The sequence below is a fragment of the Struthio camelus genome, chromosome 1 (genome assembly GCF_040807025.1).
Source record: "Struthio camelus isolate bStrCam1 chromosome 1, bStrCam1.hap1, whole genome shotgun sequence".
Taxonomy (NCBI): Eukaryota; Metazoa; Chordata; class Aves; order Struthioniformes; family Struthionidae; genus Struthio; species Struthio camelus.
In genome coordinates, this window is record NC_090942.1 from 214,568,805 (window position 1) to 214,595,140 (window position 26,336).

The 26,336-nt window shown below is 40.5% G+C and overlaps 1 protein-coding gene and 1 long non-coding RNA gene across 5 annotated transcripts in view; one reads left to right on the forward strand and one right to left on the reverse strand.

Annotated features, from left to right (window-relative positions):
- The window catches only part of LOC104153277 (putative N-acetylated-alpha-linked acidic dipeptidase), a 36,713-nt gene extending 24,144 nt beyond the window's left edge, over positions 1 to 12,569 (reverse strand). For 2 of the 4 annotated variants that reach the window (XR_011138754.1, XM_068930528.1), the window contains exons 1-7: positions 12,345 to 12,528; positions 10,781 to 10,889; positions 8,039 to 8,225; positions 7,180 to 7,281; positions 2,780 to 2,905; positions 1,226 to 1,327; positions 876 to 1,062 (exon numbers count right to left, since the gene is read on the reverse strand). Coding sequence is in view for 3 of the 4 variants with exons in the window: in XM_068930528.1 (XP_068786629.1) it covers positions 876 to 1,062; positions 1,226 to 1,327; positions 2,780 to 2,905; positions 7,180 to 7,281; positions 8,039 to 8,225; positions 10,781 to 10,889; positions 12,345 to 12,462 (931 nt within the window). In the remaining variant the exon portion in view is untranslated. Of the gene's footprint in view, positions 1 to 875; positions 1,063 to 1,225; positions 1,328 to 2,779; positions 2,906 to 7,179; positions 7,282 to 8,038; positions 8,226 to 10,780; positions 10,890 to 12,344 lie in introns of all 4 variants that reach the window. The other 2 variants (XM_068930529.1, XM_068930530.1) reach the window with 2 other exon arrangements.
- Positions 12,570 to 12,657: 88 nt separating this feature from the next.
- LOC138065839 (uncharacterized) lies at positions 12,658 to 19,216 on the forward strand. The gene is made up of 3 exons (XR_011138901.1): positions 12,658 to 13,108; positions 13,302 to 13,410; positions 18,944 to 19,216. It is a non-coding gene; the product is annotated as an uncharacterized lncRNA (long non-coding RNA).
- The last annotated feature ends 7,120 nt before the right edge of the window (positions 19,217 to 26,336 follow it).

Sequence of the window (26,336 nt, forward strand, 5' to 3'; positions counted from 1 at the left end):
ATTTAGAGGGACCCTTGTTGTGGGAGGCAGACAGAGATTCATCAATCAGAGATGAAAAGAAATTCATTGGATCTAGTACGAGGAACTAGAAATCATCACCATGGTCTATTGCTGCTACGCCGCAACTGTGGACAGATATCTTCTTCCAGCTCAAGTTGTACCGGTCAAAGACAAAACTTTCCCCATTACTTAGGCATTACTCTTCTTGAGGTGACTACCTCCTTCAGACATGCTGGCTCAGGTCCTATTGTGAGTGGTCCTTACCATATTTCAGTCAAAAATGAGGTGGACTGAGTGTTAAATGAAATGTCTTAGGCAGACCTCAAATGAACAGCTGAGGCAGCATGAGGTGAAGGTGATGAACCAGCAGGGAATGGTAATCTCAGGAGCTTCATCTGCAGGCAGCTGACCAATCTCAGTGCGGAAGACCTAGCGTTGCTGGTGGGGCCCCTTGTGGAGGGTAAGCAGCCCCCACTTGCAGAAAGGGGAACTGCAGAAACAAAGAAACCTGGAAGCTGTGCAGGCTGGCTCTTGGCTGGCTTGCTGATGTGAAGCAGAAATAAAAACTAGTATATCAACTGTTGAACACTTGTGTCATCATCTCTGGGTTATGTACGAGAGTGAACTTGTGTAAGTCTGTGAAGTTATACAGCCCAGTGCTGCACAAAGGGGCTCTCTTAACTTCCCCTCACTTTCTCTTATGTACCATTTGCAGAAGTGCCCTGATGAGGTGAAGCCCAAAGCTGCCTCCGTTGAGCAACAGAAAAAATAAGAAAAGATGTATTTTGTTCCCACGGGAAAGAACATCCTTGTCACCCTCCTCAATCCCTTCTGAAACCAGACCCTCAGAGAATGACTTCTTCACTGTCACTCACCCTTCGCAGGATAGCCTGGTGTCAGAGGATCCCCTGCCCCATTCAGGTTTAATACGTTTCCACGCTGAGCTCCTCCACCTGGCAGGTTCCAGCCAGTTGGATAGGGATTTACTCCTGGGGCACAGTAGTCAGCAGGGTCAGAGTACAGAATGACTCCCTTAGCACCTGCCAGTTCAGCATTCTTCACCTGCAAAGCAGATCTCCGGTCCCATTCAGTCCCTTATACCTTGACACAGCGCTCAAGGGGCAAAAGAAAGTATTGTAAACTACAATGATTATTCCTCAAAGCCTCTTACACTGCTTGGGCTAGGTAAAGGAATTGTTATAGGAATTAAAAATCTGGCCCATACCTGTCTCATACCATGTAATTTCCTGGAAATACATACGCAGATACTGGGTTCCGTATGATCGTTAAGAGATCTTCTGTTTCTTGAGTTTTCGTTGGGAAGTAACTGCAGTAACATGGAAACCATGCTCCAGTGTGTTACTCCATAAACTGAATTTGTATTCTGTCATCCAGATCAAAGCTATTACCTGACCATTAAAATGTATACATCATGTGTTGAAAAAACTCTATCATAAACACTGATGTAACCCTATCTTTCAGCTAGTCACGTATTTACCTAGATGATCTCTTGAATGTATCTCAGGGCTTGGACTACACAGAAAGATATATTACTAGAGAGCTTGAAACTGCCATTTGTTTGCAAATAAGCCTAATGCCAAAGACTGCACATGCTTATAAAGGCAGAAGGACTAATCTGCATGCTGTTTTGATAAAGGAAAGCGTTCTCATACTCATGTTAATGGCAAACTGTATTAGTGCAATCCTGATTGATGGAGGTAAAGAGAGACAGTATTCTGATACATAGGTCATTCTGACATCCTAATTTATTTTCCTACTAGGTAGGACAGTGCTGCATAGTGTGTGAGTGGTAATTAATCCTCAAAACAGTTTTAATTTTGGGTATTTTATTCCAGAGTTATTACAGCTTTTCTAGGAAATATAGTACTTGTCTTTAACCTCCATCCTGTTCTTCCACACCACTAAGATATCTAAATGAAAGTATATTTCTCCAGATTGTATAGTCTTTTCCATTCAGATAGTATCTTTAAAGATGGTAACTTATGAACAATTTAGTGAAAATATTAGCTGACCCAGAGTACGAGTCATATTTTTCCCAGGAGAAAATGGCATATATGTAAATCAATGAGCTATCCATTCAAAGGGAACATTAGTTAAGAACATATAATAAGATTACGTATTCTAAAGAGGAGATTCAGTGTTTGGCCCTCTGAAGTAACAGAGAAATATAAAATATAGTCCTGCCCAAATCACGGTCAAAAAAAAAGCCAAATACACTTACAGCAGACTGTCTGTTGACATCCCTATTGAGAAAAGCACTTGCGTACATGCTTGAAGTAAGTGCATGACTTTCCTGTCAGGCCACAGATGTCTACAGAAATGTATAGTTTAAAAATATTTGTGAGATAGGGACAGGAATAAATATACGGAGAGTTTTAAATAGCCTCCCTACAGACTGATCTCTGCATAGTGTAGAGAAACCTTTATAAAGAAACGCAGGATAGGTGTTTTAAAGCACAGCTGAACCAATAGAGAAGAATAGGCTACTTAGAGCACGTTGCCTAAAAACATTAGTAACATTTGGAACAATTTATAGTATGTAGATGAATATAAAACTACACATAATTTTTCAAATTATTTACTTTTAGATGTAATATATATATATTGAACATATATTTTAATTTCCTACTCAAGAATCATCTTTGAACACAGCTCTATGAAAAGCTCAATTACACTAAAATCTCCAGAGGTAAGAATTTCAGCCTTTTGGAATCTGTTAGAAGACAGCACGAGAAAGATTTTTACATAGATGCGTTACCTTATTTCCTCTGAAGATCCTGCCATATCTAGCGATTACAATCTTTCCGGTACAGTTGATTCCCATTTCACGTTCTAGCTTAAAGAAGTCCTCAGTGCGACCATAATTCACATACACTAATTCACCCTGGTAGAAACGGGTAGAATTTAAAACAAGGATGTCAAGGAGCGTGTAAGAAGGGCGATGTGATCTAGTAAGAGAATAAGCTAGGAACAATGGGCTCCGGTATTGGCTCTGATATGAATTCTTCTTTGATCATGAGCCAAATAGATAGGCAAGTGACATCTAATGAATTTAGGCTCCTACCATCGGAAGCTGTCTGACTTTGATCTCCATGGAGAACATAAGATATGTCTTCTAAACTAGAAACATAGAGTAAGTGCTCTGAGTATGGCTCTTGCTTCTCTTTGTTGCCTTTATAAGAAGCTGGATTCAGTCTCAGAGAGCAGGAGGTATTCTGAACCCAGACATCACAGTTAATAGCAATTGTATCTTAAGCACCACAGTAGACTGGTGCTTATATCCTACGAAATTCTCAGGACCCTTGATTCCTATTCAATATTGCAGAAGTTACAGAGTATCATAATAAGTACACTTTGCACATGAACAAAGTATCCCTCATGTTTGTGTTTCAATCATGTTATTCCATACTTGGCACATGACTGTATGTAGCTGACATTCCTGAATGTCAGCTACCTAAAAGTAGTGTGCATAGTCTAATGAGGTCAGGTAGTGTGCTCTATAGCCAGTGATGATAGTTTGGAAGTTCTAGAGCTTTTTCACTCCATACCTGTTTTAAAAACCTTTTTCTAAGAGGGAATAAACTGCACTTTGGAAACACCTCTCACTGACTATAGATGGAGCTTCAAAGACTAGTTTAGCAAGATGACTATAATTTCAAATGACTAAAATTAGATGACAGGAAACTCTTCCTTAGTGAGTTTTCCTTTATTACTAGACATATCCAGAGAGATCTTCCATTTTAATTTCAAAAAGTTACAAGCTTAAAGGTCCTACACTGATGAAATTCCTGGACTAGACATTCAGCTTGGCTGATGTTATAGCATACAGCACATCCTGATAGATTGTCGTACAGTCATTTTAACTGTACTGGTTTCATCACTAATCTGCCCAAATTGCAATTTCTTCTTAAATTAAGCAAAATGGAACAGTGTAGATTAATGAAATAAGAGGAACCGTATTGAAATAAGGAGAGCAGTTTCACACCTGCTAAGATTCTGTCTCTCTCTGTTCAAAGAGTGTCATAAACACAAGGATTATTTTTGGGGAGGCTTTCCTGAATTTATGTACTAGCTTTTCCTCCCAGTAAAATCAAAGGTAACTCTACTGAAGTTGAGAGACATTCTCTACTACAATTAGATGAAGTAAAAGGGAAATTTGATCCTTCATTTTAGCTTAAGTTCTTTAGAATAACTTGTAGAAAATGCTTCAATTTGTAGTCTATTGCATATTTTCAGACAAGTATAAAAATGTTGATTTGAATGGTCTGGCTTACATAACTGCAGAGCTTTAATTAAGGGCAACCTGCTGGTTGCCACAATGAGAGTAGTTGTTCTGCAATGAAACACAAAGCAAATTATCATGAGAGTAAAATTTTATGGTAAAAAATCTATTTATATATTTTACAGTTTGTTTTTTTATAATGTCTTTGATTAAGTAAACGCCATCACAAAAAGATACGGCCAGTTCTGTTATTTAGGAAAAGCCCTCATGAATATATCTGATGAAAAGTATATAATCCAGATTTACAGTGTGAAGTAAAATAACATTTTTCACGGTGCTGCAGAGTAATTAATCTTTGGATTTATGAAACTGCATTAAAAGGTACTTATTTGAAGATTCTGGCAATCTTGGATGCATTACATAGCAAATAACACTTCCTCAATGCCATTCCTTTAGCATCTCTGAAAACCCTTCATCTTTAACTTTCCTTAGCATGATTAAGGATTACATCAATGCTATGAATTTCTCATCAGAGCATTGTGACAATTTATACCATAATTTCCTAGTAATGTAATAAAACCCCTCATGTTTATAGAACTGCCATTTAAAAAATATTATAAAATAAAAGTTATGAGAATGTAGTGTGGACTCTTTTTACAAAATGTCTTTTGGGCTCTTTCAGCTTAGAGGGCTCAAGCACATCTTGCTTGTGACCATCATTAACTGTATGTGAGTACTTGTGTAGTCAAGTCAATTAAAAATGAAAGAAGGAGCAGAATGTTACTGTTATGGATGATACTGTTATTCCAAACTGAAATTACTGCATGTTAAGTACAGAATATAACTTTACTTTGTTACTTTGCCTGCTTTCCATTAAATATTTATATTAGAAGAAATTTCTGCCAGAAGCTTAACTTTTTTTCATCTGAACTGGGGGTTGAACCAGATGATTTGGTCCCTTCCCTCCCACTACCCTTTTCAAGGCTTTTTAGGCTGAAGTGCGTTGTAATTTCACTTTTTCAACGGCTTCTTTCAAACTGATGCTGCCATATGCTGCACTTAACACTTCCCTCCCTAATGACACAATGGTTTTGAAGTCTTTTAAAGGAAAGAAAGTTTACTCACTTTAGAGCATTAAGAGATAATTCCTTGTGATAAAGAGCAGTCTCATCTGATTTAATGGAAGTATAATGCTTCCTGACCATACATATGGGATAATCAAATCATTCTAGCCAGAGTAAAGCAACACTGCTGATATTCTTATTGCTTTCAATTAGAAGAACTAAGAAAAAAATCTAGCATGTCGGTCACTATGAGAAAACTAAGTCAGTAAAGGTAGCATTCAGTTAAAGATTAAGATATTTATATGTGGGTGTCTACATACAGACTATTTTCAACAGAGATGTAGTTAATACAACCTAGACAGTGATCAAGGTCACCAGCCTCTAAGGCTTAAAGCAGTTAGTTAAGCATAGCGGTCTAGTGTCATTTGAGACAGCCTAACATATCCAAGAAAAGGGGTAGCAGATATACCACAGGATCCAGAAGAAACCTGTGCTTTTCTAGAGTAACAGCCAGTCAGTATATCCTAGGGAATCTCAAATGGCACTAGACACCAATGCTTAAGAAACTAAACTGAACATCAAGCTCTATACTGAGATGAGTTAAATTGTTATCTAGGGTCCACTGACTGCATTGAGTAAAGCTCCACTGACTACCATGGCAGTTCAGATACCAAAAGCACATATGGGCACCTACCTGAAAATACCTAAATTTATATGTTTAGTCTGAAGTCGAAGCCTATCTGAAGTGGCTGGTTAACCTGGAGACAGCCAGATTCTATACTCAGCTGGTGTTGCCGACCTCAGTGACGAGAAGTTTCCAAAGGTGCTTCCAGTTCTGCTTCTGCAACAGTGCAGGAATATAGATCTCCCATGCACTGAAAAGCAGAAATAAGGTGGAACTGTTTCAAAATCTCTGCAGGGTCTCACTCCATCAGGCAGGTAGCTACTGTCCCACTCTGACAGGATTTATCTTTCCAAAACACAGTTATTTCCACACCTTTTTTTTAAAAGCAGCTGGTGGAAAAGGAATGATGCTAGCAGTGATTTTACATAACAACTCCCTGATTAGAGCACTCCCCCACAAAAAGTGACCTCTCTCAGTTACAAAAAAAGTGACTGAGTGACCTCTCAGTACGAAGAACTTTGAACCCATTTCTCCCACTTTCTAAGAGCATGGCCTACTCATGGGGCTATAGTTAGCTGGCATGCAGATACTTTGTACCCTTCTTCCTTCATTGAACCTGGAGCCGTAAGCAGGAATGGTTTGCAAAATTCTTAAGCAGAGACAGAACATAAGACTGATGAATGCACTTATCAAGTTCAACATCTCTCTTTCCATAACTTAGTTATATTTTTAATGGAATAGCTTTTAATATAAAATGCATAAACAGGCCTGAGAGAACTCACAGGAGTCCAGATAGTATCGAGTAGTCTCCCTGCTGAGCTAAATATATGTTCCCTCCTGTGCTATTTGCAGTACAGATGCACACAACTCCTTTCAAAAGTTGCTCACTGGAGAACGCTATTGTTAACAGCCCCAACTAAGCACCTATAGCTTCTTGTCAGAATATTATGTAATAACAAAAACATAAGCATCATATTTTGAAAAGACAATTTGTCTTTTAGGTATTCTTCCTTTCAAAAACCTCTTTCCTTTTTCAAAGGAAAAGGCAAAAAAATCCCATTCCGACTCAGATCACAGAAAAAATTTAAACAGATAGGTATGACTGCTCAATTACAAAGCTGCTCCATTGCTCCATTCCCTCGAACACGAGGGCTAGCACAAGGCTAGCACACCTTTCCTACTTATGATGTCAGGTTTTGAATGAATAAAGCTTAAAAGCCAGAAATTTCTCAGTTCTATTCTTTTACCTCAGGCATTCCTTGGGCTGAAAACGCACTGTAAGGTGGCACCACATCTCTAACAGCCTCATATCCTGGAGGAGGAGGCTCAGATAACGATGTGTTGAAAATCTAGCATGAAAGAAGAAACAAAAAAGTAAACCAGACAATATGAGAAAGAAGTACTGTATATTCAGGTGCATTTCCTAGGCATTTGTCGTTTAAAGGATTCTAGTTCTGTGACTGTAAGTGAAGAGTGGCCAAAACTTTTACAAGCACTGGGCATCACTTTCAGTATGCAGATGCAAGGTGTTATCTTGCAAACCGCATCTCCACTCTTCACATCATATCCCACTTACACAACATCGGGTCCCTTAACGCGGTCCCTGTACAGCAAATAAAAGCAGTAAAAAAAAGGTCTTATTCTGCTTATCCCTAGAGCTTCCACAAGCAATAGAGCTGCACCGTAATGAACCGATTTTGCTTGTCTCAGTACTTCTGGAGGCCTATGCTTCTAGAAATTGAATTTAGCCCAATCACTAGTACTATACAAATGATTCAACGCAAATAACGACACTGACTACAGTTGCCTTCCTCTTTCTAAATAGTATTTTAAAAATAATTGAATTACCTAAAATAATTCCCTTATATAATTCTCTTTCAATCCATACATCCCAGTATGCTGTATGAATCAGGGTAATTATTAGTATACCTAGCACACAGATGGAGAAACAAAGAAACAAAAAAGTAAACTGGAATCATTAATTTCCATGAGTTTTGGATCACACCCAACACCATCAACAGAGAAGATGATACCTTTCCCTCACAGTCATCCAAGGTATTATAGGAAGGCGATTTTTTTCCTTGGTTGAAAATTGGTTTTCTTTACCTCGTTTCCATGCTCATCAATTATTGAGATGTAGTTGGGCTTAGTTTCATCAGGGTAAGAGAGTAAGACATCATAGTGAGCCAGCTGAACAGAATCCAATCCAAACTCCTTCCACTCAGCTTGGATTTGCTTTGCCAGGTGCAGATTCTCCTCTGTTCCTGCTAAGTGTGGAAGCCGTGTAAAATTGCTAGGGAGAAAGAAGTCAGTCAGGATCAAGCATTGCAGATATATTCAGAACTCCTCTTACCCTAGTTAGAAATAAACCCATTAGAAAACGCCCTAGAGATAAGCAGATGTACACAGACTAAAGCAGGACACAGTCCTCTCTGGATCTTTGTTTTTGTCTGTCTTATATATAGGCTGAGGTAAAGGGTTTCAGTTTGTCCTGAACTATCACAAATGTAATCTTCCTAGCAGCGTAGTTTAGCAGAAATGACTTACCTGTGGGGTCTCGCCTTTTTCTTCTCATTGGCCTCGATGGCCAATCATTTCTATGCATAATAAGACCAATCTCCCTTGTGAAGTGATTAAATAACTGAATTTAAATTATCTTTATGCAGTCAATTTAAAAATGTGCAGAATCAATCTGACTTCTATACGCAATTAACTGTATATTTTTCTCAGAGCCCAATATTTTAATTAATTTTGACACAAATATTTATTGAAAAGTGTGTCTTGTATATTTACCTCTGAGTGCATCTTGTATGCAAATGAAAGAGAACGAGTTCACAGTGACATATCAGCAGGGAACAGGAAACCCCAATTGCTTATGACTTAAAAATCATTCAGTCATATATTACAAGTAACAGTGAAAGGTACCATGAATAGCGAATAACCCACTGCCTGGAAAAATTTGCCCAGACCATTGAGAAAGTCCAATGGTAAAGCAAGCTGAAGAAGCACCAAGCTGAATGAAGATGTCATCATCATGCCCTCATTCTGTCACAAGACCACGTCATCAACAACATGACATTGAAACATGAGCCACTCCAGCTAGGAAATGTTAATGAGGAAAAGTGGATCTTGGATGGAGAAGGAGTACAAGTTTGGGAAAAAAATTAATTCTTGACCTCCAGGGAGAACAAAGGCAGCAAACAAAGCACTTGTAAGCACTATACATTCCTGCTTTTGAGCAGAATGCTGCTAGGTAAAACCATGTTCCTCTGAGAAAGTCAACATCGTGCATCAACACTGTACTAGAAATCTCTGTTATAGTGAAGGTACCACCCTCTGGCTGATATATCGAACCAAGTGCATGCTTATGTGTTAAAGAGCCAATGGTTGTTTTCTGTAAGAATTGAGAACGTTTAACTCCCATGTCTTGGTTAAAATTTGATTTAAGCAATAATATCCTCCTGTATTTATTCCCATTTAATTCAATATTGCATTCTTCCTCATTTCCTGTTCTAAGCTGTTGACTGCTTGTACTGGTTATTCTGAGTATTTGCTGAGTATTAAGTATTTGCTGTATTTCATCACAAAATTGGCTGCATTACATGAGACAGGGAGTTTGGATGGCAGAAAACAGTCCTTTTACGGAGCTGTTTAGCAACAGTTGACTTGGTAGGAATCATAACACAGGTCAAGACTGTAAAAAGTCCTAAGGCCTCAGTTTTCCACAACGCTCTTCGTAGTAAAAGGAATGTACTTTCCAGTTAATTTACTCGTAATAATTTATGGTAAGTGCACTTAAAGTGAAATGAGTGGGATAGCCACAATCCCATCAACTGAAGATGTTTTTTAGTAGGATTAGTTTTAAACGCTTTTTTTTTTGGTAAGGCTTTGTAACAAGATACAACTGCAAGCTACTTAATCAGGCTAGGAATTAAATGTAAGCCAGACTCTGTTGATTATTCCTAAAATCATTGATCCTCTGATACTTTTTTACACAGAAAGTTAATTTGTTTCCATAAACTATGACTTCTGACCTAATCCTGAGTGGAATTTACATTTTAACACATGGTACGCTCCCCTGGTAGACAAACAATCTGTTTATAAGGTCCCTAAAATAAACAACTAATGGCAAAACAGCTTTCTTTTAATTAAAGCTTCTAATTAAGTTACAGAAATTAAGGACTGTAATAGATTTTAAAAAACCTATATGGCTGTCTTCCACCAATGGAATCTTCAGGAACAAATGTCAGCAGCTTTGCTTTTAGGGTTTAATAAAAGAAACACAGCATTTTTAAAATCACTTGTCTAATTTAAGTATTGAAGGGCAGGTAAGATAAATAAATTATTTGGAAAAAAAATCAAGATCTTAGAAAAAACCCTGAAAATTTAAGAATATTAGATTTATTGTGAACAGTCTGGTGTACCATTAGCTGACCACCTGGTATCTACCATTTCCGTTCTAGCTATGTACTGTGCAGAGCGAGAGGGCCTGATAACCTATCTTCTTCATGAAAGTGAGTACAAGGTCAGAATGGTGGCAGATAATATATGCAATTTGGTCACAGCATGATAAAGCGTGAAGGGAAAAGAGTAGTAAGGAATGAAGGTTTAAGCAGCAGGGTGAACTGAAAGTTAGGACCACTGGTATGATTTTCTTCTCTTTTATGTTGAGGCACTATTTTCCATTGAACCTCTTTGACTCAAATCCTTTCATAAGGTCCAATCTGAAGGGACACATTAGAGAAAAACTGTGGCCCAGAATATGCATACCATCCTCAGTCAGTGGGCTGGTTCCGCTTTGAATCTTTTTTTTTTCTTTTATGATTGATAAGCCTACACATTACTTACTAAAGAAACTGCTTGATGTTTTCAGCTTTCATTTCAGCCATAAATGCTGCCTTCATCTCCTCGTGAGGACTCACAGATGTCTTTTCTTCTGTAGGTTTTGCAAACCAGCCTACATAACACACCAAAACATAATCATGAAAACACCAGGAGAACAATATTTCCATGACACACACCGTGGCTCTTTGGGATCCCTGAAATATTTTCACTGTGTATTTTACACTTGTTTTTATTAAGGTACGGTCAAGCAGCCACAACTAAGGCAGCGCCTGGTAATATCAGTGGCGGTCCCACATACAGTAAGAGAACTTATGGACTAGGTATATGTTGAGGGGAGTAAAATGTTATGCCTTTTCATCACAGTTACTCTGCCCTGGATGCTGAGGAGTCCCACCTATTTTCCTTGAGTACCAGAATGCTGTCAGTCATTTCAGTCACCTCAGCAACAAGACAGCAGCTCCACAAAAATGCACAGATATATAGATAGCCTTTGCAAGGAACAGATGTCTTGTAACCATTTTCTTACTCTCCGGTCCATCTGACTCTTATTCTGGAATCGTTCCCTTACTGTACAGGGATTATCAGAATATGTGGCGAGAGGAACATCTACCTGGAAAGAAAGTGTTTCTGACATCTGTTTTTATTGTCAAGTTGGAGATCGGACATGTTCTGTGCAAGTGCAGCAGAAGTTACATGGCTAGTGCAAACAGGAGAAGCCATGGGAAGCTGAGAGCAGGCAACACACTGGCACGCATGACAGACTGGTCACTACCATGGGCACAGGCTCTTTCCACATGAGGATAAAGTTGGGCTTTCCAATGGCAGGAACTTCAAGTAAATACCAAAAGACACTTCAGAATATATGCAGCTTTTTTGTTTTCCTTCCCCTCCCTTCCCTCCAGCCCCAGTGCAGATCTTATCCAGGCGAGGAAGAGAGGAGTAAGGGAAGGGAAGCTGCTTGTGGGAACCACCTGCAGGCCTGCCTGCTTGGGCCCTGTGGGAGATGGGACAGTAAATTAAAGACTACTTTCCCTTTCCTGTCTGCTCTCCGATCCCAAAACTATCTGTCTGTTCTCTCGGGGCATGAAAATCTTCCTGTGTATCACGTTTGGGCTCTGCGTCTTTTAAACGCACTGGGGTCGACGAGCCTGTTTTCTACCTCTTTCTCAGAAACTGAGAGGGTCTTCTACTGCCCATAGTTTAACTACTCTACATAAAAAGAAAACCGAAAAACAAGCCGAAAAGACACTCTCAGCACAAGACTCCCCCTCGCTGCGGAGGAGCTAGAAATGCCCGGGGCTGCTCCCGGAGACGAGGGAACGGCGCCAGGCAGGGCCCGAGGGGACAGTGAGCGCAACGGCCCGGACTGGCGAGTAAAGGGGCGGCCGGCGACGGCCCGTCCGGCTGGGCCTGCCGTCACCTCGCAACCAGCAGCGGCGAAGCCCCGCTGGGGCAGCCGGCCCGCGCCTGCCCCCGGTCCCCCGCCTGGCTCCGCGACGCCTCCCTCGGCTGGGAAGGGCCAGGAGCCCCCAGGGGGGAGGGGAGGGGGGTTTAGCCCGCACTGTACCGATGAGGAACCCGAGGAAGAAGAGCCCGGCCGCTGCTCCCAGAATCAGAGCCCAGAAGCGGCCGCTGGCTGCTCTGGGGCCGGCGGGCTCCGTGATGGTGCGCAGCGAGGTCCACATCGCGAGCCGACCTGCTCCGCGCCGCGCCGCGCCGGATCGCGCCCCTCGGCCCCCGCCCCGCCCCACGGCGACAGCGGGCGGCCGCGCGCCGGCCGTTGGCCCCACTGCAGCTCGCGCACAGGCCGTTGGCCCCGCCCCCAGCCCGCCCGGCGGCCGTTGGCCCCGCCCCCAGCCCGCCCGGCGGCCGTTGGCCCCGCCCCCAGCCGGCTCGCGGCGGCCCGGCACCTGCCGCCTGAGGGCGGGCGGCTCGGGCCCCTGCGGCGTCGCTGTGGGGACTCCTCTCTCCCCCATCGGCGGCATCGGGCCCTCCCTCCGTCACGCCCGGGGCGAGGAAGGAGATATCGGAGCCCAGCCGGGTGCAGAAGCCGCTGTCCTGGCAGTTACCGCTCTCCTGTCTGTCGGTCGTGGCACGCCCCGTTTCTTTCTGCCTTCTCCCGCCGTCTGTGTTTGCCCACGGTGTCCTGCCGCCCCCGTGAAGCACCACCCGTGTATCTCGCACTCTGGTTATTCTAACTCCCAACAAAATGTGGTTAGGAACTGCAGCCATGATGTCAACGCCTGGTTCACCTTGGTCGTTTCACGCAGGGCTGTGCTGCCAATGGCGCAGTTGGCGGGACCACCAGGAAGGCAAACAATTAAAAATAAGGTAAAAGTCATTATTTTAAGACATATATTTAAAAAAAAATATTGTGCCTCACTAGCTAACACTTCATAAAAGCTATAAAGACTCTCTAGAGAGAAAATGTGGCCCTCTGGATTAATTTGCCAGAGATGGATTGACCGCTAAATGTTTCTGTGCTATCTACAATGAGGACACCCAAGTTTTCTTCCCCATATAGTGCTGTAAGCAGTTGCAAGACCTGTGACCACAGCAGCAGGAGGGAGGACTGCACCATGTCCACAAGAAGCTTTTCAGCAGTTTGGAAAGCATCTGCAGGGCTCCTGGAGGTAGGTGGAGTATCTCAGTTTGGAAAAGTCCTTCTCTACAGAATGAGTAATGTGGTGTAATTCCTGGTGGACAAACAAGGACTTGAGCACTAGAAATGCATTTACCTTTTCTCCTATCTTGCAGGTTCCTGTGGGTACAGGAGGAGGAGTCGGGGGGGAAGGCTTGAGGAATGGGATCCCACTTAAAAAAACACTTCACCTCCATCCATTTTTAAGAGTATCATTTCTTTACAGTGGTACAACCCCTAAGAGTATGTTACCTGGAACCTCTGTCAGCTGCTGGTTTGGCTTTGTACCCATTTGACTTTACTGGAATCTTTTTCTGCCTCTTTAGATCTCTATAGTTTTGGAAAGGCTTCTCCATTCAGTCCGGTCATCATATCTGGGAGGAGGCTGTACCATTAGGTCCATGAACAAGCAGTGATTTGGCATCTAAGGCTGGCCTCCCTGGCTGTTTACAAATGCTCGTGCTCAGAATCCTTGCTCAGCCGCCAACTAGGGAGACAACTCACGTCCACATATAGTATGGACAGCTTGTTATCAACACAGAGTGAATCACTCTGTACGTCTGGGCCTATTGTGCCACACTACTTGCTGATGTAAACGTAACCGAAGTCTAGAATGATTCCATACACTGGACTTGATTGATCTCATCTGCAGAGTCCGTTGCACTAGAAACTCTTAGTATGAGACAACGAGGTAGACCCTGTGCAAAACAGAAGTATTGTTTATGCCCTTTTATTAGCAAAGAGCAGTACAGCAATAACATATAATTCCAAATTTATAAAATACAATAAAACTCCAAATGACCAAGTACAGCTACTAAAAAAAAATCATGATACTCAGTCCTGCTTTTAATGATCTAGATTATACTCTGAGTAAGGTCCTCTGCCACATTGCCAAGTCAAACCCAGATGCCTGCCAAGTTACTTTCATCATGATAGCTTTTGTAAATACCATTTTGTAATGCCTAGCTCTTCCATATTATATATACAGAACCTAGATTCGGAAATGAGCGTAGTGGATCTTCTCAAACCCCTAAAGGGTTAGGTGCACTAATATCCAGTGCTGAAAATCTTAAGTTCTTTTGGGATTCAGGTGTCTGTTAAAGAGGATTTTCCAGCCAATGACTGTTAGTTTCAGGGAGGACAAATTTCAGAGCTCTTTTCCATATAGCTCCCTAAGAGCTGAGAAATAAATCCCTACTGAATTTAATTGTGGCAGATGAGGGTTGTACTTCCACTCAGCAGTCTACTTTCTTTCACCATTCTGCATCGGGAGTGACAAAATGTGCCCATGTTCATTACCATCCTGCTATACACTGGTGTAAGCTGCACTCAAATAGTAGTTTTAAGTTAAGTTAGCTGAAAAACTTCTGTTCTGGCATTCCTAATTAATTCTGTTCTGGCAGAAGATAGACCGGATAGCTGGAAATGGTAAGCTCTGCAGTCACCGCCTCTCTAGTGGAGATCATAAGTCTGAGGTAATTAGTATATGGCTTATTTAAGACCTCATAGGTTAAGCCATCAGAAGATATATCATATGCTGAATGGTGCCATTGTCCATAGCCTGAGGGCATCAGCTGAGCTGCTCTCTGGTTGTGGCTGTACTGAGTGACAGTCTTGTATCTTTCCATCATATTCCACAGTACAGGACTCCCATAGTGTCCTAATGGAATATTCTGCACCTATCTTCTAACCAGTGCTTTTGGATTTCACCTTAAAAGGTAGATGGAAACCTCTGGGCCTAGGAACTTCAAAGTGATCCTGGCTCAGCTAATTTTTCTCTGAAGCCCTTGGAAATTAAGCTAATGAGGCACTGTAGGACTAAGCATTGATTAACAAAAAGAGAAAGTATCTCTAGATTAATATTCCAGAGGGATTTAATCTATTTTCAATGAGTTACAGTGATACGGAGTCACATAAAATAAGATAAAAAGGAACAGTGAGAAAACTGAGATGGGAATATTGTCAAAAGTCATGGTGCTTTTCTGTAGTCTAAAAGTAATCTGCAAGCCCACCATGCTTAAAAGGTCTGGATTACTGCTTTAAGCCATTAGATGTAGTCTTTTACTGTGCCTAAAGCTTGGACAGGTCTTTATGACCCTTACATACACAATAGCAGCAGCCAATGGGCATTAAAAAAGCTTTATGCAAAAGCAAATTACAGTTGTGATAAATGTTTAAAATGCTATGCTTTTTCCTATACAGTACCATGTAGGTCACTTTGCTGACAAAAAATTTCACTAAACTAAAAATGGGAAAAGTAAATACTTCTCTTCTCTCTATGCTTTAGTGGAAAACCTGTTACAAAAGGGGACACTACCAGATATTTTTCTTATCTCTGAGCTGTGAGGAATCTATGGACAAAATTTATTTTCAATTCATCCAGTTCCAGGAGACAAAATCACTGGGTTTTGAGATGCAGATCTTGGACAATACTTTGGTTAGGATTATTTATTTACATATCATTTGTCATGACATGGTTTTCCTCGGTACAATTTAACCACTTTCATGTGATTGTTTTATATAGGATGCAAGGTGTTATATAAACAGCTACTGTGCTACTTTCTTCTGCTACATCTTATCTTATTTGCTAGCCCTTCTGGATGTGGAAATGTCCATCCATTTATTTTTAGCTTACTAAAAATAAAGCCTACAAATATTTCCAGGTTTTTGGTGTACCTACCAAGTGAGGTGAACACGCTATAAATTTACTCAGCACTGGGGTTTTGGGAAGGGTGGAGAAAGGTCTCTGAGTGGCCTGACTGAAAGCTTGTGTGTCAGGATCAGAGCGGGGGCCAAAGAGGGAGATGTCATGCTGGCCGTCTGCTACAGGTTGCCCTATCAAGAAGAGAAAATGGATGAAGCCTTCTTTAAACAACCAGAAGTCTCATGACTGCAAACCCTCCAGTGTGAGAGTGGTTAAGCAATGGAACAGATTGCCTGAAGACGTGGGATATAAATGCTTGGCGCTTTTCAAAACTCAGCTGCACAAAGCCCTGTGCAAGCCGATCTAACTTGGAAGTTAGTCCTGCTCTGAGTAGGAAGTTGGTCCAGACTGATCTCCTGGGATCCCTTCTAACCTAAATTTTTCTATGATTCTGTGATTTTAATAGAGAGCTGCCTGTGGATTAATGTGCTGTCTACTTTGTAAATATTACAATCTGTGTTTCTCTGTTATATATTTGCCATGGAGATAGTGAAATGAAAAGGCTTGCCTAGCTCCCAAGGGTTCTGTAGGGTTAAATCATTTATTTTGAAAAAAAAAAAAAAACACACACACATGTTCCAAATCTCTGTTATGCTGTAGAACCACTCACTAATTAAATTTGAAGTGTTTCTGATAGAAGTTATTATTATGCGAAATAAATGAGATGTATTCTTGCGAAGTATCAATAGACATGCAGGAAATGAAACCTAGAAGATTTTTCACCTAGAAAATGTTTCTTACACTTTCTTATAGCTTCATATCTTAAAACTATTCAACATACCAGCTATCAACTTTTTACCTATATATTATACAGCACAGAAATAAAATAAGCAGGTTTTTAACCTATTTTTCTTTCCCCTTGTATATACTCCTCTGGATATACCCACAACAGAAATCATATAGATTAAATTTTGTTAGGTGGCTAGAAACCTTATTGCTCCTAATCTTCACAAGTCACAAAAGTACTTTTGAAACTACCCATTCTGTAAGGTGCCACATATGTCTATGTATTAGAAATAAAATTGGAGCTGTCTTAGTGTCTTTTGCCCTGTAGATCTGTATAAATTTCAGAAGGCAGAATGCTACTGCTGTGCCTGCATGAAACTTTGAGCAATGACAGAAGTCAATGTAAACAGCATCTCCCTGAGTTTAATTTTTAGGAGTCAGGTTTATTAGCTTTCTTTATTCGAGTTTCTGCCATGCCTTTATGCTGTGTTCTTAGAGGTCTGTGGAGTATTTGCATTGCAAAGGTAACATTTCTTTTACTGAGATTTTGGTGACTATCAAAAAAAGAAACAGCAATAGGGCTGGGAGTTTGCTTTCCTGCTCTAAGCGCTCACTCATTTTCTACTTCCTCTTTCTTCAGAGTTCCTTTTGTCTCCACTTTCCTTTCTAGTGATTTCCTCTCCTTTATTCTCCAGTTCTTAAGACTTAGTAAGGGAAGCAATTCTTGTGCCCCCGTGAAAACGGGAATGAATTGACCTAGTAACTACCTATTGTTCAGGTACCCTCTTCTATTAACTCCCTTCTTTCTTAAATTGTTACAAGTTACTCTGTCAGAAATAATTATACTCCCTGCTTCTGGGGCTTGCTAATGAAATGCTAGGATATTTTAGCTTCTACAGAAGTCATTCAGGTGAACATCCGGCTATTTGCAGGAGGGTGTCTGGTTATTCAAATAGTAGAGAGTGTGTTTCTGGGCAGTACATCGTACTAAAGGAAGGAAGAGGAAGGTACTGTGTGTACTAGGTCCTGTGGAATGGCCTGTGGAGGATCTCTGCCACACACAGAAAGTCCTGAGGTGATTCTAAATTGTAACGGAGACTGATTGGGTTGCCTGACAGGGTTGCCAGATACAGGAGAAAGGTAAAGTTAGGTAAGACAGCTACGCTGACTTAACAGCTTGCCACACTGAATGAGGGAGCTTTTGCTACTTACTGCTGCTCCTGGCCTCACAGTTCATTTCTCTCCCAGTTAGGATGTTCGTTGGACTGTTTGGGAGCTGGTTTATTAGCCTTCCTGAGTGTGACACAGAAAGTATTTGCTTCTTTGCAGCTTTAGTTTGCTGCGGGATTATTCCATTAGACCGATCCCTGGAGGAGTCAGACAAGCTGCCGACCCAGCACAAGGTGATCTGGGGGATACCTGCCCTTTTGGTGGCAGCAAAATATAAAATCAGTTCAAGGTGCCCTGAGCTGATATCACCAGGAGATTGTAAAAGGCCTGCTACTAACACAGGATTAAACTCTGCTTTGGCTGAACTGCCTGGAATCTTGCCATGAGTTCAGAATGAGTTCTTATGGAAAGGCAATTTCTTCTGTACCTATCTACAGCTTTTGTCTTCCCATGGCATGGGTGGAAAAAACTGCAATGGCAAAAAGTAGTGTGGAAAACAAGGGGAGAATGCAGCTCTGCTGAAGATATACACATGGAAACCCTCTCTGCCTTTAGAGCATAGCTGATGTCAAAATGTGTGCCTTTCTGTTCTGACAAATCAATAAACTGCAATTTAGTCATGTCACAGCTGTCTCAAGATGGGCATCCTGATAGCGTTTGCTTTCCTCATAGCAGCATGGGAGTGCTGTGAAACTTGTTAATATCCTAGATTTTGCATGCTGCAGCAGTAAAGGCTAAAACTGTTTTTTCTGTGCTACCTACACAGACTTAAACTGTGCTGCCTTTTAAATACTCCTTTTTACAGATGGTGAGTCAGTATATTAGTCAATATGTATTCTTTGAATTTTATGCAGTAGTAGTGTTGCTGTGATTATCACCCTTACATGTGTTTTGGCAATTTATTCTTTCTGATTTTCTGTTGCAGCTGGAAGAGATTTGGTATGTGGAATCAGAAGCAGAGATCCACTTCAATTCTGTTGGTGAACAAGACACACTGGCTTTAAATTTTACAAACAAGTTAAAAATAGGCACCACTGTAATGGACATTTCTGTTTGTTTTGTGGTTGCATTGTAATGCAAAGTAGGAAGGTTATTTTTTCATAGTTTCCTGTTCTGAATTTCATCTCAGAAATGAGATACTGATAACTCTCAATGGGATTTTTTGTGGTCAGACGTTAGAAATAAATATTTGCTCCACAAGTTTGCAATATCTGTTTAAATTTTGTTTCCTTTTCAGGATGATCCTGTAGTTGGAGATCTTACTTTACTTTATTTCTTTTTAGGACCATTATATTCAGGGAAATTTGAATATGTCACTTTTGATAGCACCATTTCTCCTGGGGAGTGTGAAGCACTTTTTACAGGGTACTTCTTTTCATCCTCACTGAGCCTAAAGAATAGATTTTTTTTTGACTTGTCTGAGGTCACTGTTAGAGACAGGAAGGTCTCTGATTTCCCAGCCCTGTATCCTGACCACAAGACTACAATAACTTCCCTGAACCAAAGTCTGTTGGTATTCCTTGACTTTTAACTAGTTCTTGGTCTCTGTAACGACTATTACTGTGAAGAAAAGTTGTTCTAACAAAGATAATTGTGCCCTGTTTGCATGTTGAGAAAAAAAAAAACTGCCAGTGAAAGTTCTGCTTAAAGTGTCATAATTTCTGCAGTAGGTAAAAGATAGGGAGATTTTTTTCCCATTGCTGTGGATATTTCAAGCTTTGTCTTTGAAAAATATCCCACTGGCTCAGATTAGCTGTCCTTCAAACGTGCATCTAAATACTTCACTGATGTTCACTACTGCATACAAATCCATAGTGTGGGCCTAAATCACAACAGTCCTACTCTCTAGTCTTTTTAAAAAGGAACTGCAGTGGTGTGAAACTGGAAGGATACACAAGTAAATTGGGCTCCTGAACTTTGTATGATCACTATGCAAGGGACAAATTGAAGTACGCTCAACCTACTGATAAAAAAAGCAATTGAGAGAGCAATAAAAGGAAATGCAGCTATATAAAAAATACGAGGAAAGGACAGAGTTCAGATTAAAGAGAGAAACTGAAGAAAGGCAAGACAATAAATAACTCTTTTTAAAAATAACTGTTGTAAAAGTCCTGCAGTGCAAGGGGAGAAAATGGTTTCTCCTGTCGTGGCCTCTGTACAGAAGTCATCAGTTCTTAGAGACTCTGTGGGAAAAGGAAGTGCTAACATCTGTTTCCCCATGTTCTGGTCAGTGAATTTGATATTGATTGAAGAAAGAATTCTCTTCAAGAGTTCGGTCACTTTGGCTGTTCCACCCAACAGTGAAAGGAAAGCCCTCTTCTGCTGAACCATTTTCTGCTGAAAATATATCACTCCAGCAGAGCTTGAAACAAGCACTAAACTAAATTGATTGAAATGAAGGTCTGACGTACTGCAGAGTAGCTGGAAATTGGATCTGTTGGGTCCACTTCTTCCCTCAGTCACTATAAGATTAATTGCTTCAGTTTGGAATGGCTTTGCTCCTTGTGTTGTTAAGAGATATCTTAATACTTCCAACTTTTATATGGTTCGGTTAAAATTACTATCTGCCTCTCAACTTCCAAATGTGAAGCTAATGAAATTAGTGACTCTGAGGAGACCAGCCATATCTGCTTTTATTTTTTCTTTATAGGTGAACGGCAGGCAGAAGACATCAGGTCCCATTATTGTCTTACGTGTTTTGAAAATATAAATGAAACAGCCCTAAGTTCCCAGTATTCTAGGAAAATGAAAGTGAACAAATGTTCACATAGAAATTTTTGTGGGATTACATCTTGACCAGCATCACACCTTGGTCGCTAGCCTCCCTCACAATGTCTGCATCATCAGTCCTTCCTCTGCTGCTCTTAGCCCCCCAAATATGACTTTACTGGACCTCACTGTCAATCGTTACCACCTCTTATTATTAAAAAGCCAGTACAGAATCCAGTGATGTGGTGGTACAGAGGCAATGTGAGTGTCAATGTCTGTATGATCGGTGTCCTAACAGACAAAGGATAAGGAACACCCGAGCATCTCTTTTTCTGCTATATACCGCTATTTTTAAGTCTGCAAAGAAAAAGTTACATGTCCCTGGGGGAGAAGAGTGAGGAAGGGAAGAATGAAGTATCTGAAAATTTCTGGAAGCAAATTAATGTAAAGGAGAACAGTTGCATTTCTGAGATCTTACATATATAAGTATTGTACCTTGAGATAACTAATGGTGACCCGTACCCAGAGGTAAACACGTAATGGAATAGCCATTTTAGCTTGTGGTTCATTGGTTATGAATCTTGGAATATATGATGCATATGACTAACCCTGAAGGAAAAGAAAATAGTGATAATACATCCCCATTCTTAAAAGAAGGCTGTTAAGAAATATGTGATGAAGAGATATTTCCCTTATTTTCCTGTAATATTCATGCTTAGCCACCAGATGGCATCCACAGACTGTCCACCCATTTGAGCATACTCGCCACCTATTTTTTTAACTTCTGTGACTGAAGACAATAGCATGATAGGGCTGCTTTGCTTTCAAGGAAGTAAGCAAAGAAAAAAGCGACAGTAAAACGAACATGATGGGTTTGGTTCTTCTGATTTCCACTTATACTTGCTGTATATCAGTGCAGCTACAGCATGTACAACTTGGGGAAGTGAGGAATCAGGCTTGCTGAATCTGTATGTGTGCAAAGATGTGTCTATGTAATGCATTTAAATCTAGCAGAGTAAATTCATTCAGCTGAGGCTGTAGTTACAATATTCTCATAACTCCTTTTGTAAGCTGGTTGGATAAGGTCAGGCCACGTCCTCAGCTTGTGGGAAGAGAAAATGCTGTACATTCAGATGAGTTATATTGGCCTAAGCCAGTGAAAACAGTAGTCCTAGTTTTATAGCATCTGGTGTGATGTAGCCTACAAACTACATAGAAACTTGTTAAATATCATGTATTCAATGTGAGAGACTACAATTTCTTTTACCACCATTCCTTCTTTCTTCCCTTCTTATTCCTTCTTTCATCCCCCATCACTCCTACTGAGCAGGAAATACTGCAGTGTTGCAGGTGACTATGAGTATGCCTCCTGTTGGGAGCCTGCTAGGATACCATCTCCTTGTTACAGCTTAGCCTTTCACTCTTGTATACTAATGTCAAAAACATACCTCTATTCTTCTAGTGTGACGTCATCAATAGCATGAAAGTTGAGGTTTGACTTAGATACATTGATAATAGATCCCTAAATTCTTCATTTAGAGAGATGATTGTTAGTATTTTGCAGACATGGAGTCCCGGTAGGCTAAACTCTGTGCAAATCTGTCATGGAATGGGACCTTCTTAAAAGAGGGCTTACAAGCTAAATAGTATGGGGGGCTATTAGTGTGGGGGAGGAGTAGGACACGTCCAAGATCACAGAGCTTATCAATACAGAACCAGTAAGAAATCCCAGGTAATCCAGACTGACTGGTGGTCACTGGCTCTATAGCATTCACGGAACATATAGTATCATTTAAACTTTTTGTTTTCCTGCGTTCTTAGAATTGATTTTAACTTCAGTGTAGCAGGCTACGTATTACTGTCCAAGGAGGACCCGAGAATGGCAACACAAGAAACTGAGTTTTCCTGTGAGCTGGTAGATGTGTGCTTGGTATTTATTTACCTTTTGCTTTCCCTGAATACTGGAAGTTTTTCTGAGCTGACAGGATTTGGGGAACATACAGAAGACAGCATTTTAATGCCCTTCCTGGTCCAAAGGATAATTTGAGTAGGCAGGCTGGGAGGGACCATGCCTAGCAGAGACATGCACCAAATGAAATGAGGCCTAGTGACTAAGTGACTTCTGTTTCTTTCCAGAGATATTAATGGAGTTTCTCTGGATTTACTGGATGCAAAGAATGGGAGCAAATGGCTCTCTAAATCTAACTGGACTCTGTTCAGCCTTGAGAGTATTGTGTTATTTTTATTTGGTTCTTTAAATACCTTTTTTTCTGTAAGAAAATAAACCAAGCCTTCAAAGAGAGTTTAAGTCCAAAAGAAAAAATTGCATAGGTATATAGATTACATGCAAGGATGCTAGAGCTTCCTCAGAACTGGTTTGTACTGTACAGCGGTTTAGGGTACAGTATGTGAGCGTCCTTTCTCTGTGGAAAACATTTTGAAGCTTTTTGCAAGGTTTGAGATTCAGGATGTGGTAGTGACTGGTGAATCCTGCACGTGTGTAGGCTGAGGAAGTGGCAGGCTGAGTGTCATCCTTTTTACTTCTTTAGTCACCATCTGATGTTGATGAGCAGAGGGAGCTCCTCCACCCTTTAATGCAGAACAACTTTTCAGTAGATAAATCTGATCAGTCTTCAACAGGACATCCTGGCCATCAAAAAGCTCCTGCCTCAGCAGGATCTAGTGCCACCTGACTTGACTGTGGCCTATTGGAAATCAAGGCATACCAGCTTAAAAGGAAAATTGCTTTAGAGTATTGGGATCACAGTGTCTTGTAGTAGGGGAGTATGCCCTTTAACAGGATCCTATTGAATTGTAAAACAGTAGTAGCTGAAGTGCAGTGCGGCAGCTACTTCTCTCGCTCAGTTTACCTGATGAGAAGGTGCAGCCTGTTGTGGGACACAGTTCTGACCAGCTAGTTGCAACTGACAGATTAAATCCCTTAGCGAGAAGGAAGCTGTGATGATTCCTTGAGGTATCTTGCTAGGAAGGAGTGCAAAGTGAAAGCTGCTTGCATGAGTCTCTTACACTCAGTGTAAGAGACTGAGCTCATCTTGACAGTATGGAGAGAATTTAGAATAAGGAGAGGATTTAACAGAACTGTGGGCCCTCCCTTGCACACTGACTGAAGCAGAGAAATATCTTGGAACTATGGGTAGCTTTGCAGTTATCTTATCCTTGATTTTCATCAGAGGACTGTACTTCAAAAAGGACATGACTGTGAAGTTAATTCCTAAGTAGCCCTTTCTCTCAGTTCTACCTTAAACAGCAGCCTACATGTTTGGAATGCTGCAGGGATGAAGAATCACAGACCCACTTATTTCCCTCCCACACATTTCATTCGCTGGTGGCTTTCTAAAAGGCTTTACCATTGACTGCTTCCTGACCTACTTTATTTCACATCTGTAGACCAAGAAGGATTTAATCAGTTACTGTTCATTCTTTTCCAGAAGGAAAAGCTGGCAATACTGTTTTTATTTTCATCTTAGAAAAAAAGAATGTTACTCATGTCCTAAGATGAGGTCATAATTTGCCTTTGGTTTAGGTAATGGGAGAGGACATGCCTATTAGAGCTTTTGTTTTGATTATTAACTGCCATTCCTGCACTAAGATAAAAGACATTGCATCCTTCTATCTTCAGGGTGTTCTGACTCTAACATGGGCCCCCAGAGCTGTTGGTGCCTTTTTTTTTCCAGACTCTGGTTCCCAGTCTTGGAGATCTGGTCTACAGTCTTGAATAGCTAAGCTAATGTCCATTTCTGTTAAAGCTTGTGACACTTCCTAATGTCTTTAAGAACAAAAACTAATTTCAGACAGCTGAGAGAATAAAATTGATCCTAACTCCTGTGAAACAATATTACAATTCATAATTAAAAAAAAAAAAAGTTTATTCAAGGTAGTACTGCACTAGAGAAGTGGTAAACACTGACCATCTAGAATATATATTATGCAATTTATAGATCTCTAATGGCTGTTCTGTTATAGATTTCTTCACTCTCAGTAGTCAGATATGCAGGAAAGAACAGAGCATGTTATATTGCTATTACTTAAGAGGAACATAGACCATAGAGCACTGCAGCAACTATACATGACTTACTAGAGCCCTCTGCTGCAACACCAGAATTATATTGTTCTTAAAAAACATGTCTTGTAATGCTACCATCTATGGAATATTTATATTGTGAAATGTCCTTGAGGTTGCTAAGTGCTTTCGTTGCAGGGAGGGATTTTTTTGTATGTTAGTTAAAGTACTCTTGTGAATGCCTTTGTCTGTTATTTTGCTGCATTGTTTGGATACTTCATCATTTTGTGAGTGGAGTCATTAGTAAGGATGATGGTACAGTGCTTAGCTAGCCAGTTGCTTTTAACAGGAGAAATGCTTCTGAAGCTCAGTTTGACACTTGGTCCTTGCCTATTTCAGGGCCTGGTCCTAGTGCTTATGGTACTGTTTGTGTAAGTAAGGGCTGTAAGCTTGGGACTTTTTGATGTATGCTTCATGGCAATGGAAAAGATCAGTAGTTATTTTTTCCAGATGTTATACATGAGGAAATTCCATCTTACTTTTTTTTTTTTTTTTGAAATAGAAACCTGTTGATCTTTTGTTATTATTATAGAGGATACCTGTTTATATTCCAATGAGCAATGTTGGTGCTACTGCTGAGATATCACATGAGAATGTCTCAGCCTTTACATCCCCATCAAGTGTACACTATACAGTATATTCTTACATCTTATGCCATGCACAGTGGAATGCATGTTAGAGGGGAGGGAGTGTTATCTAAAAAACACAATAGAAACCTGTTTTAAGACTTTCAGAAATAGCTAGTTATTGTAACTGTTCTGGTTGGGAGAAAGCAAAAGATCTTAACTTTTTGCTGTTGTTCATTTAATTTTACAGATAGGCATGAGAATTCACCTTCTGGAAAATCAGTCTTTCTGAGTTGTGTGAAGTTTTGCATCTAGGATCCTGTCTTAACCCTGGCTTTGACTTGATGTGTGAACTGGAAAATGATCCCTTGTATTATTTTTGGGACTCATTCTTCTATAGAATAATACACCCTCAATTTCACTTGGGGTTTGAGGTTCGCTTAAACTTATAAAGCCATCCTCAAATGAAAAAATATTACAATAAGACAGGTCTGGTTTTTCACTCCATCTGTTCTATTGCAACTATGTTGAAGACGGTAGAGCAAAGGGAAAAATGCTCAAACTAGAAAAGAAAGCCTTCCTTTGCCATCACACCAATAGCGTAGCAATTCTACCTACAACATTCTTACTAAATAACTGAATTATTCATTGAAACAGAGGGAGAAGGGAGAAAATGAGATGGGAATAGATGAAAACGTCCGCTGACTAGCCTAGACCAACAAGACATTTACTAGCTGGATTCGTGGCTTTGAATTTCACCCCCAAATCATTTGGAAGGTTATTTTGTTAAAGGACTGCAATGTCTTGTAAATGTGATGGTAATAAAGAAAGCATCCTGGTGTTCCAGGCTGATGGTCTAGAGGACAAGGATGATTCTGTGATGTTAAAGATGTGCACTGTAATCAGACAAATTAAGTCAAGGACTCTTGTGCTGTTGCTTATACCTATTTTCTTACTAATCT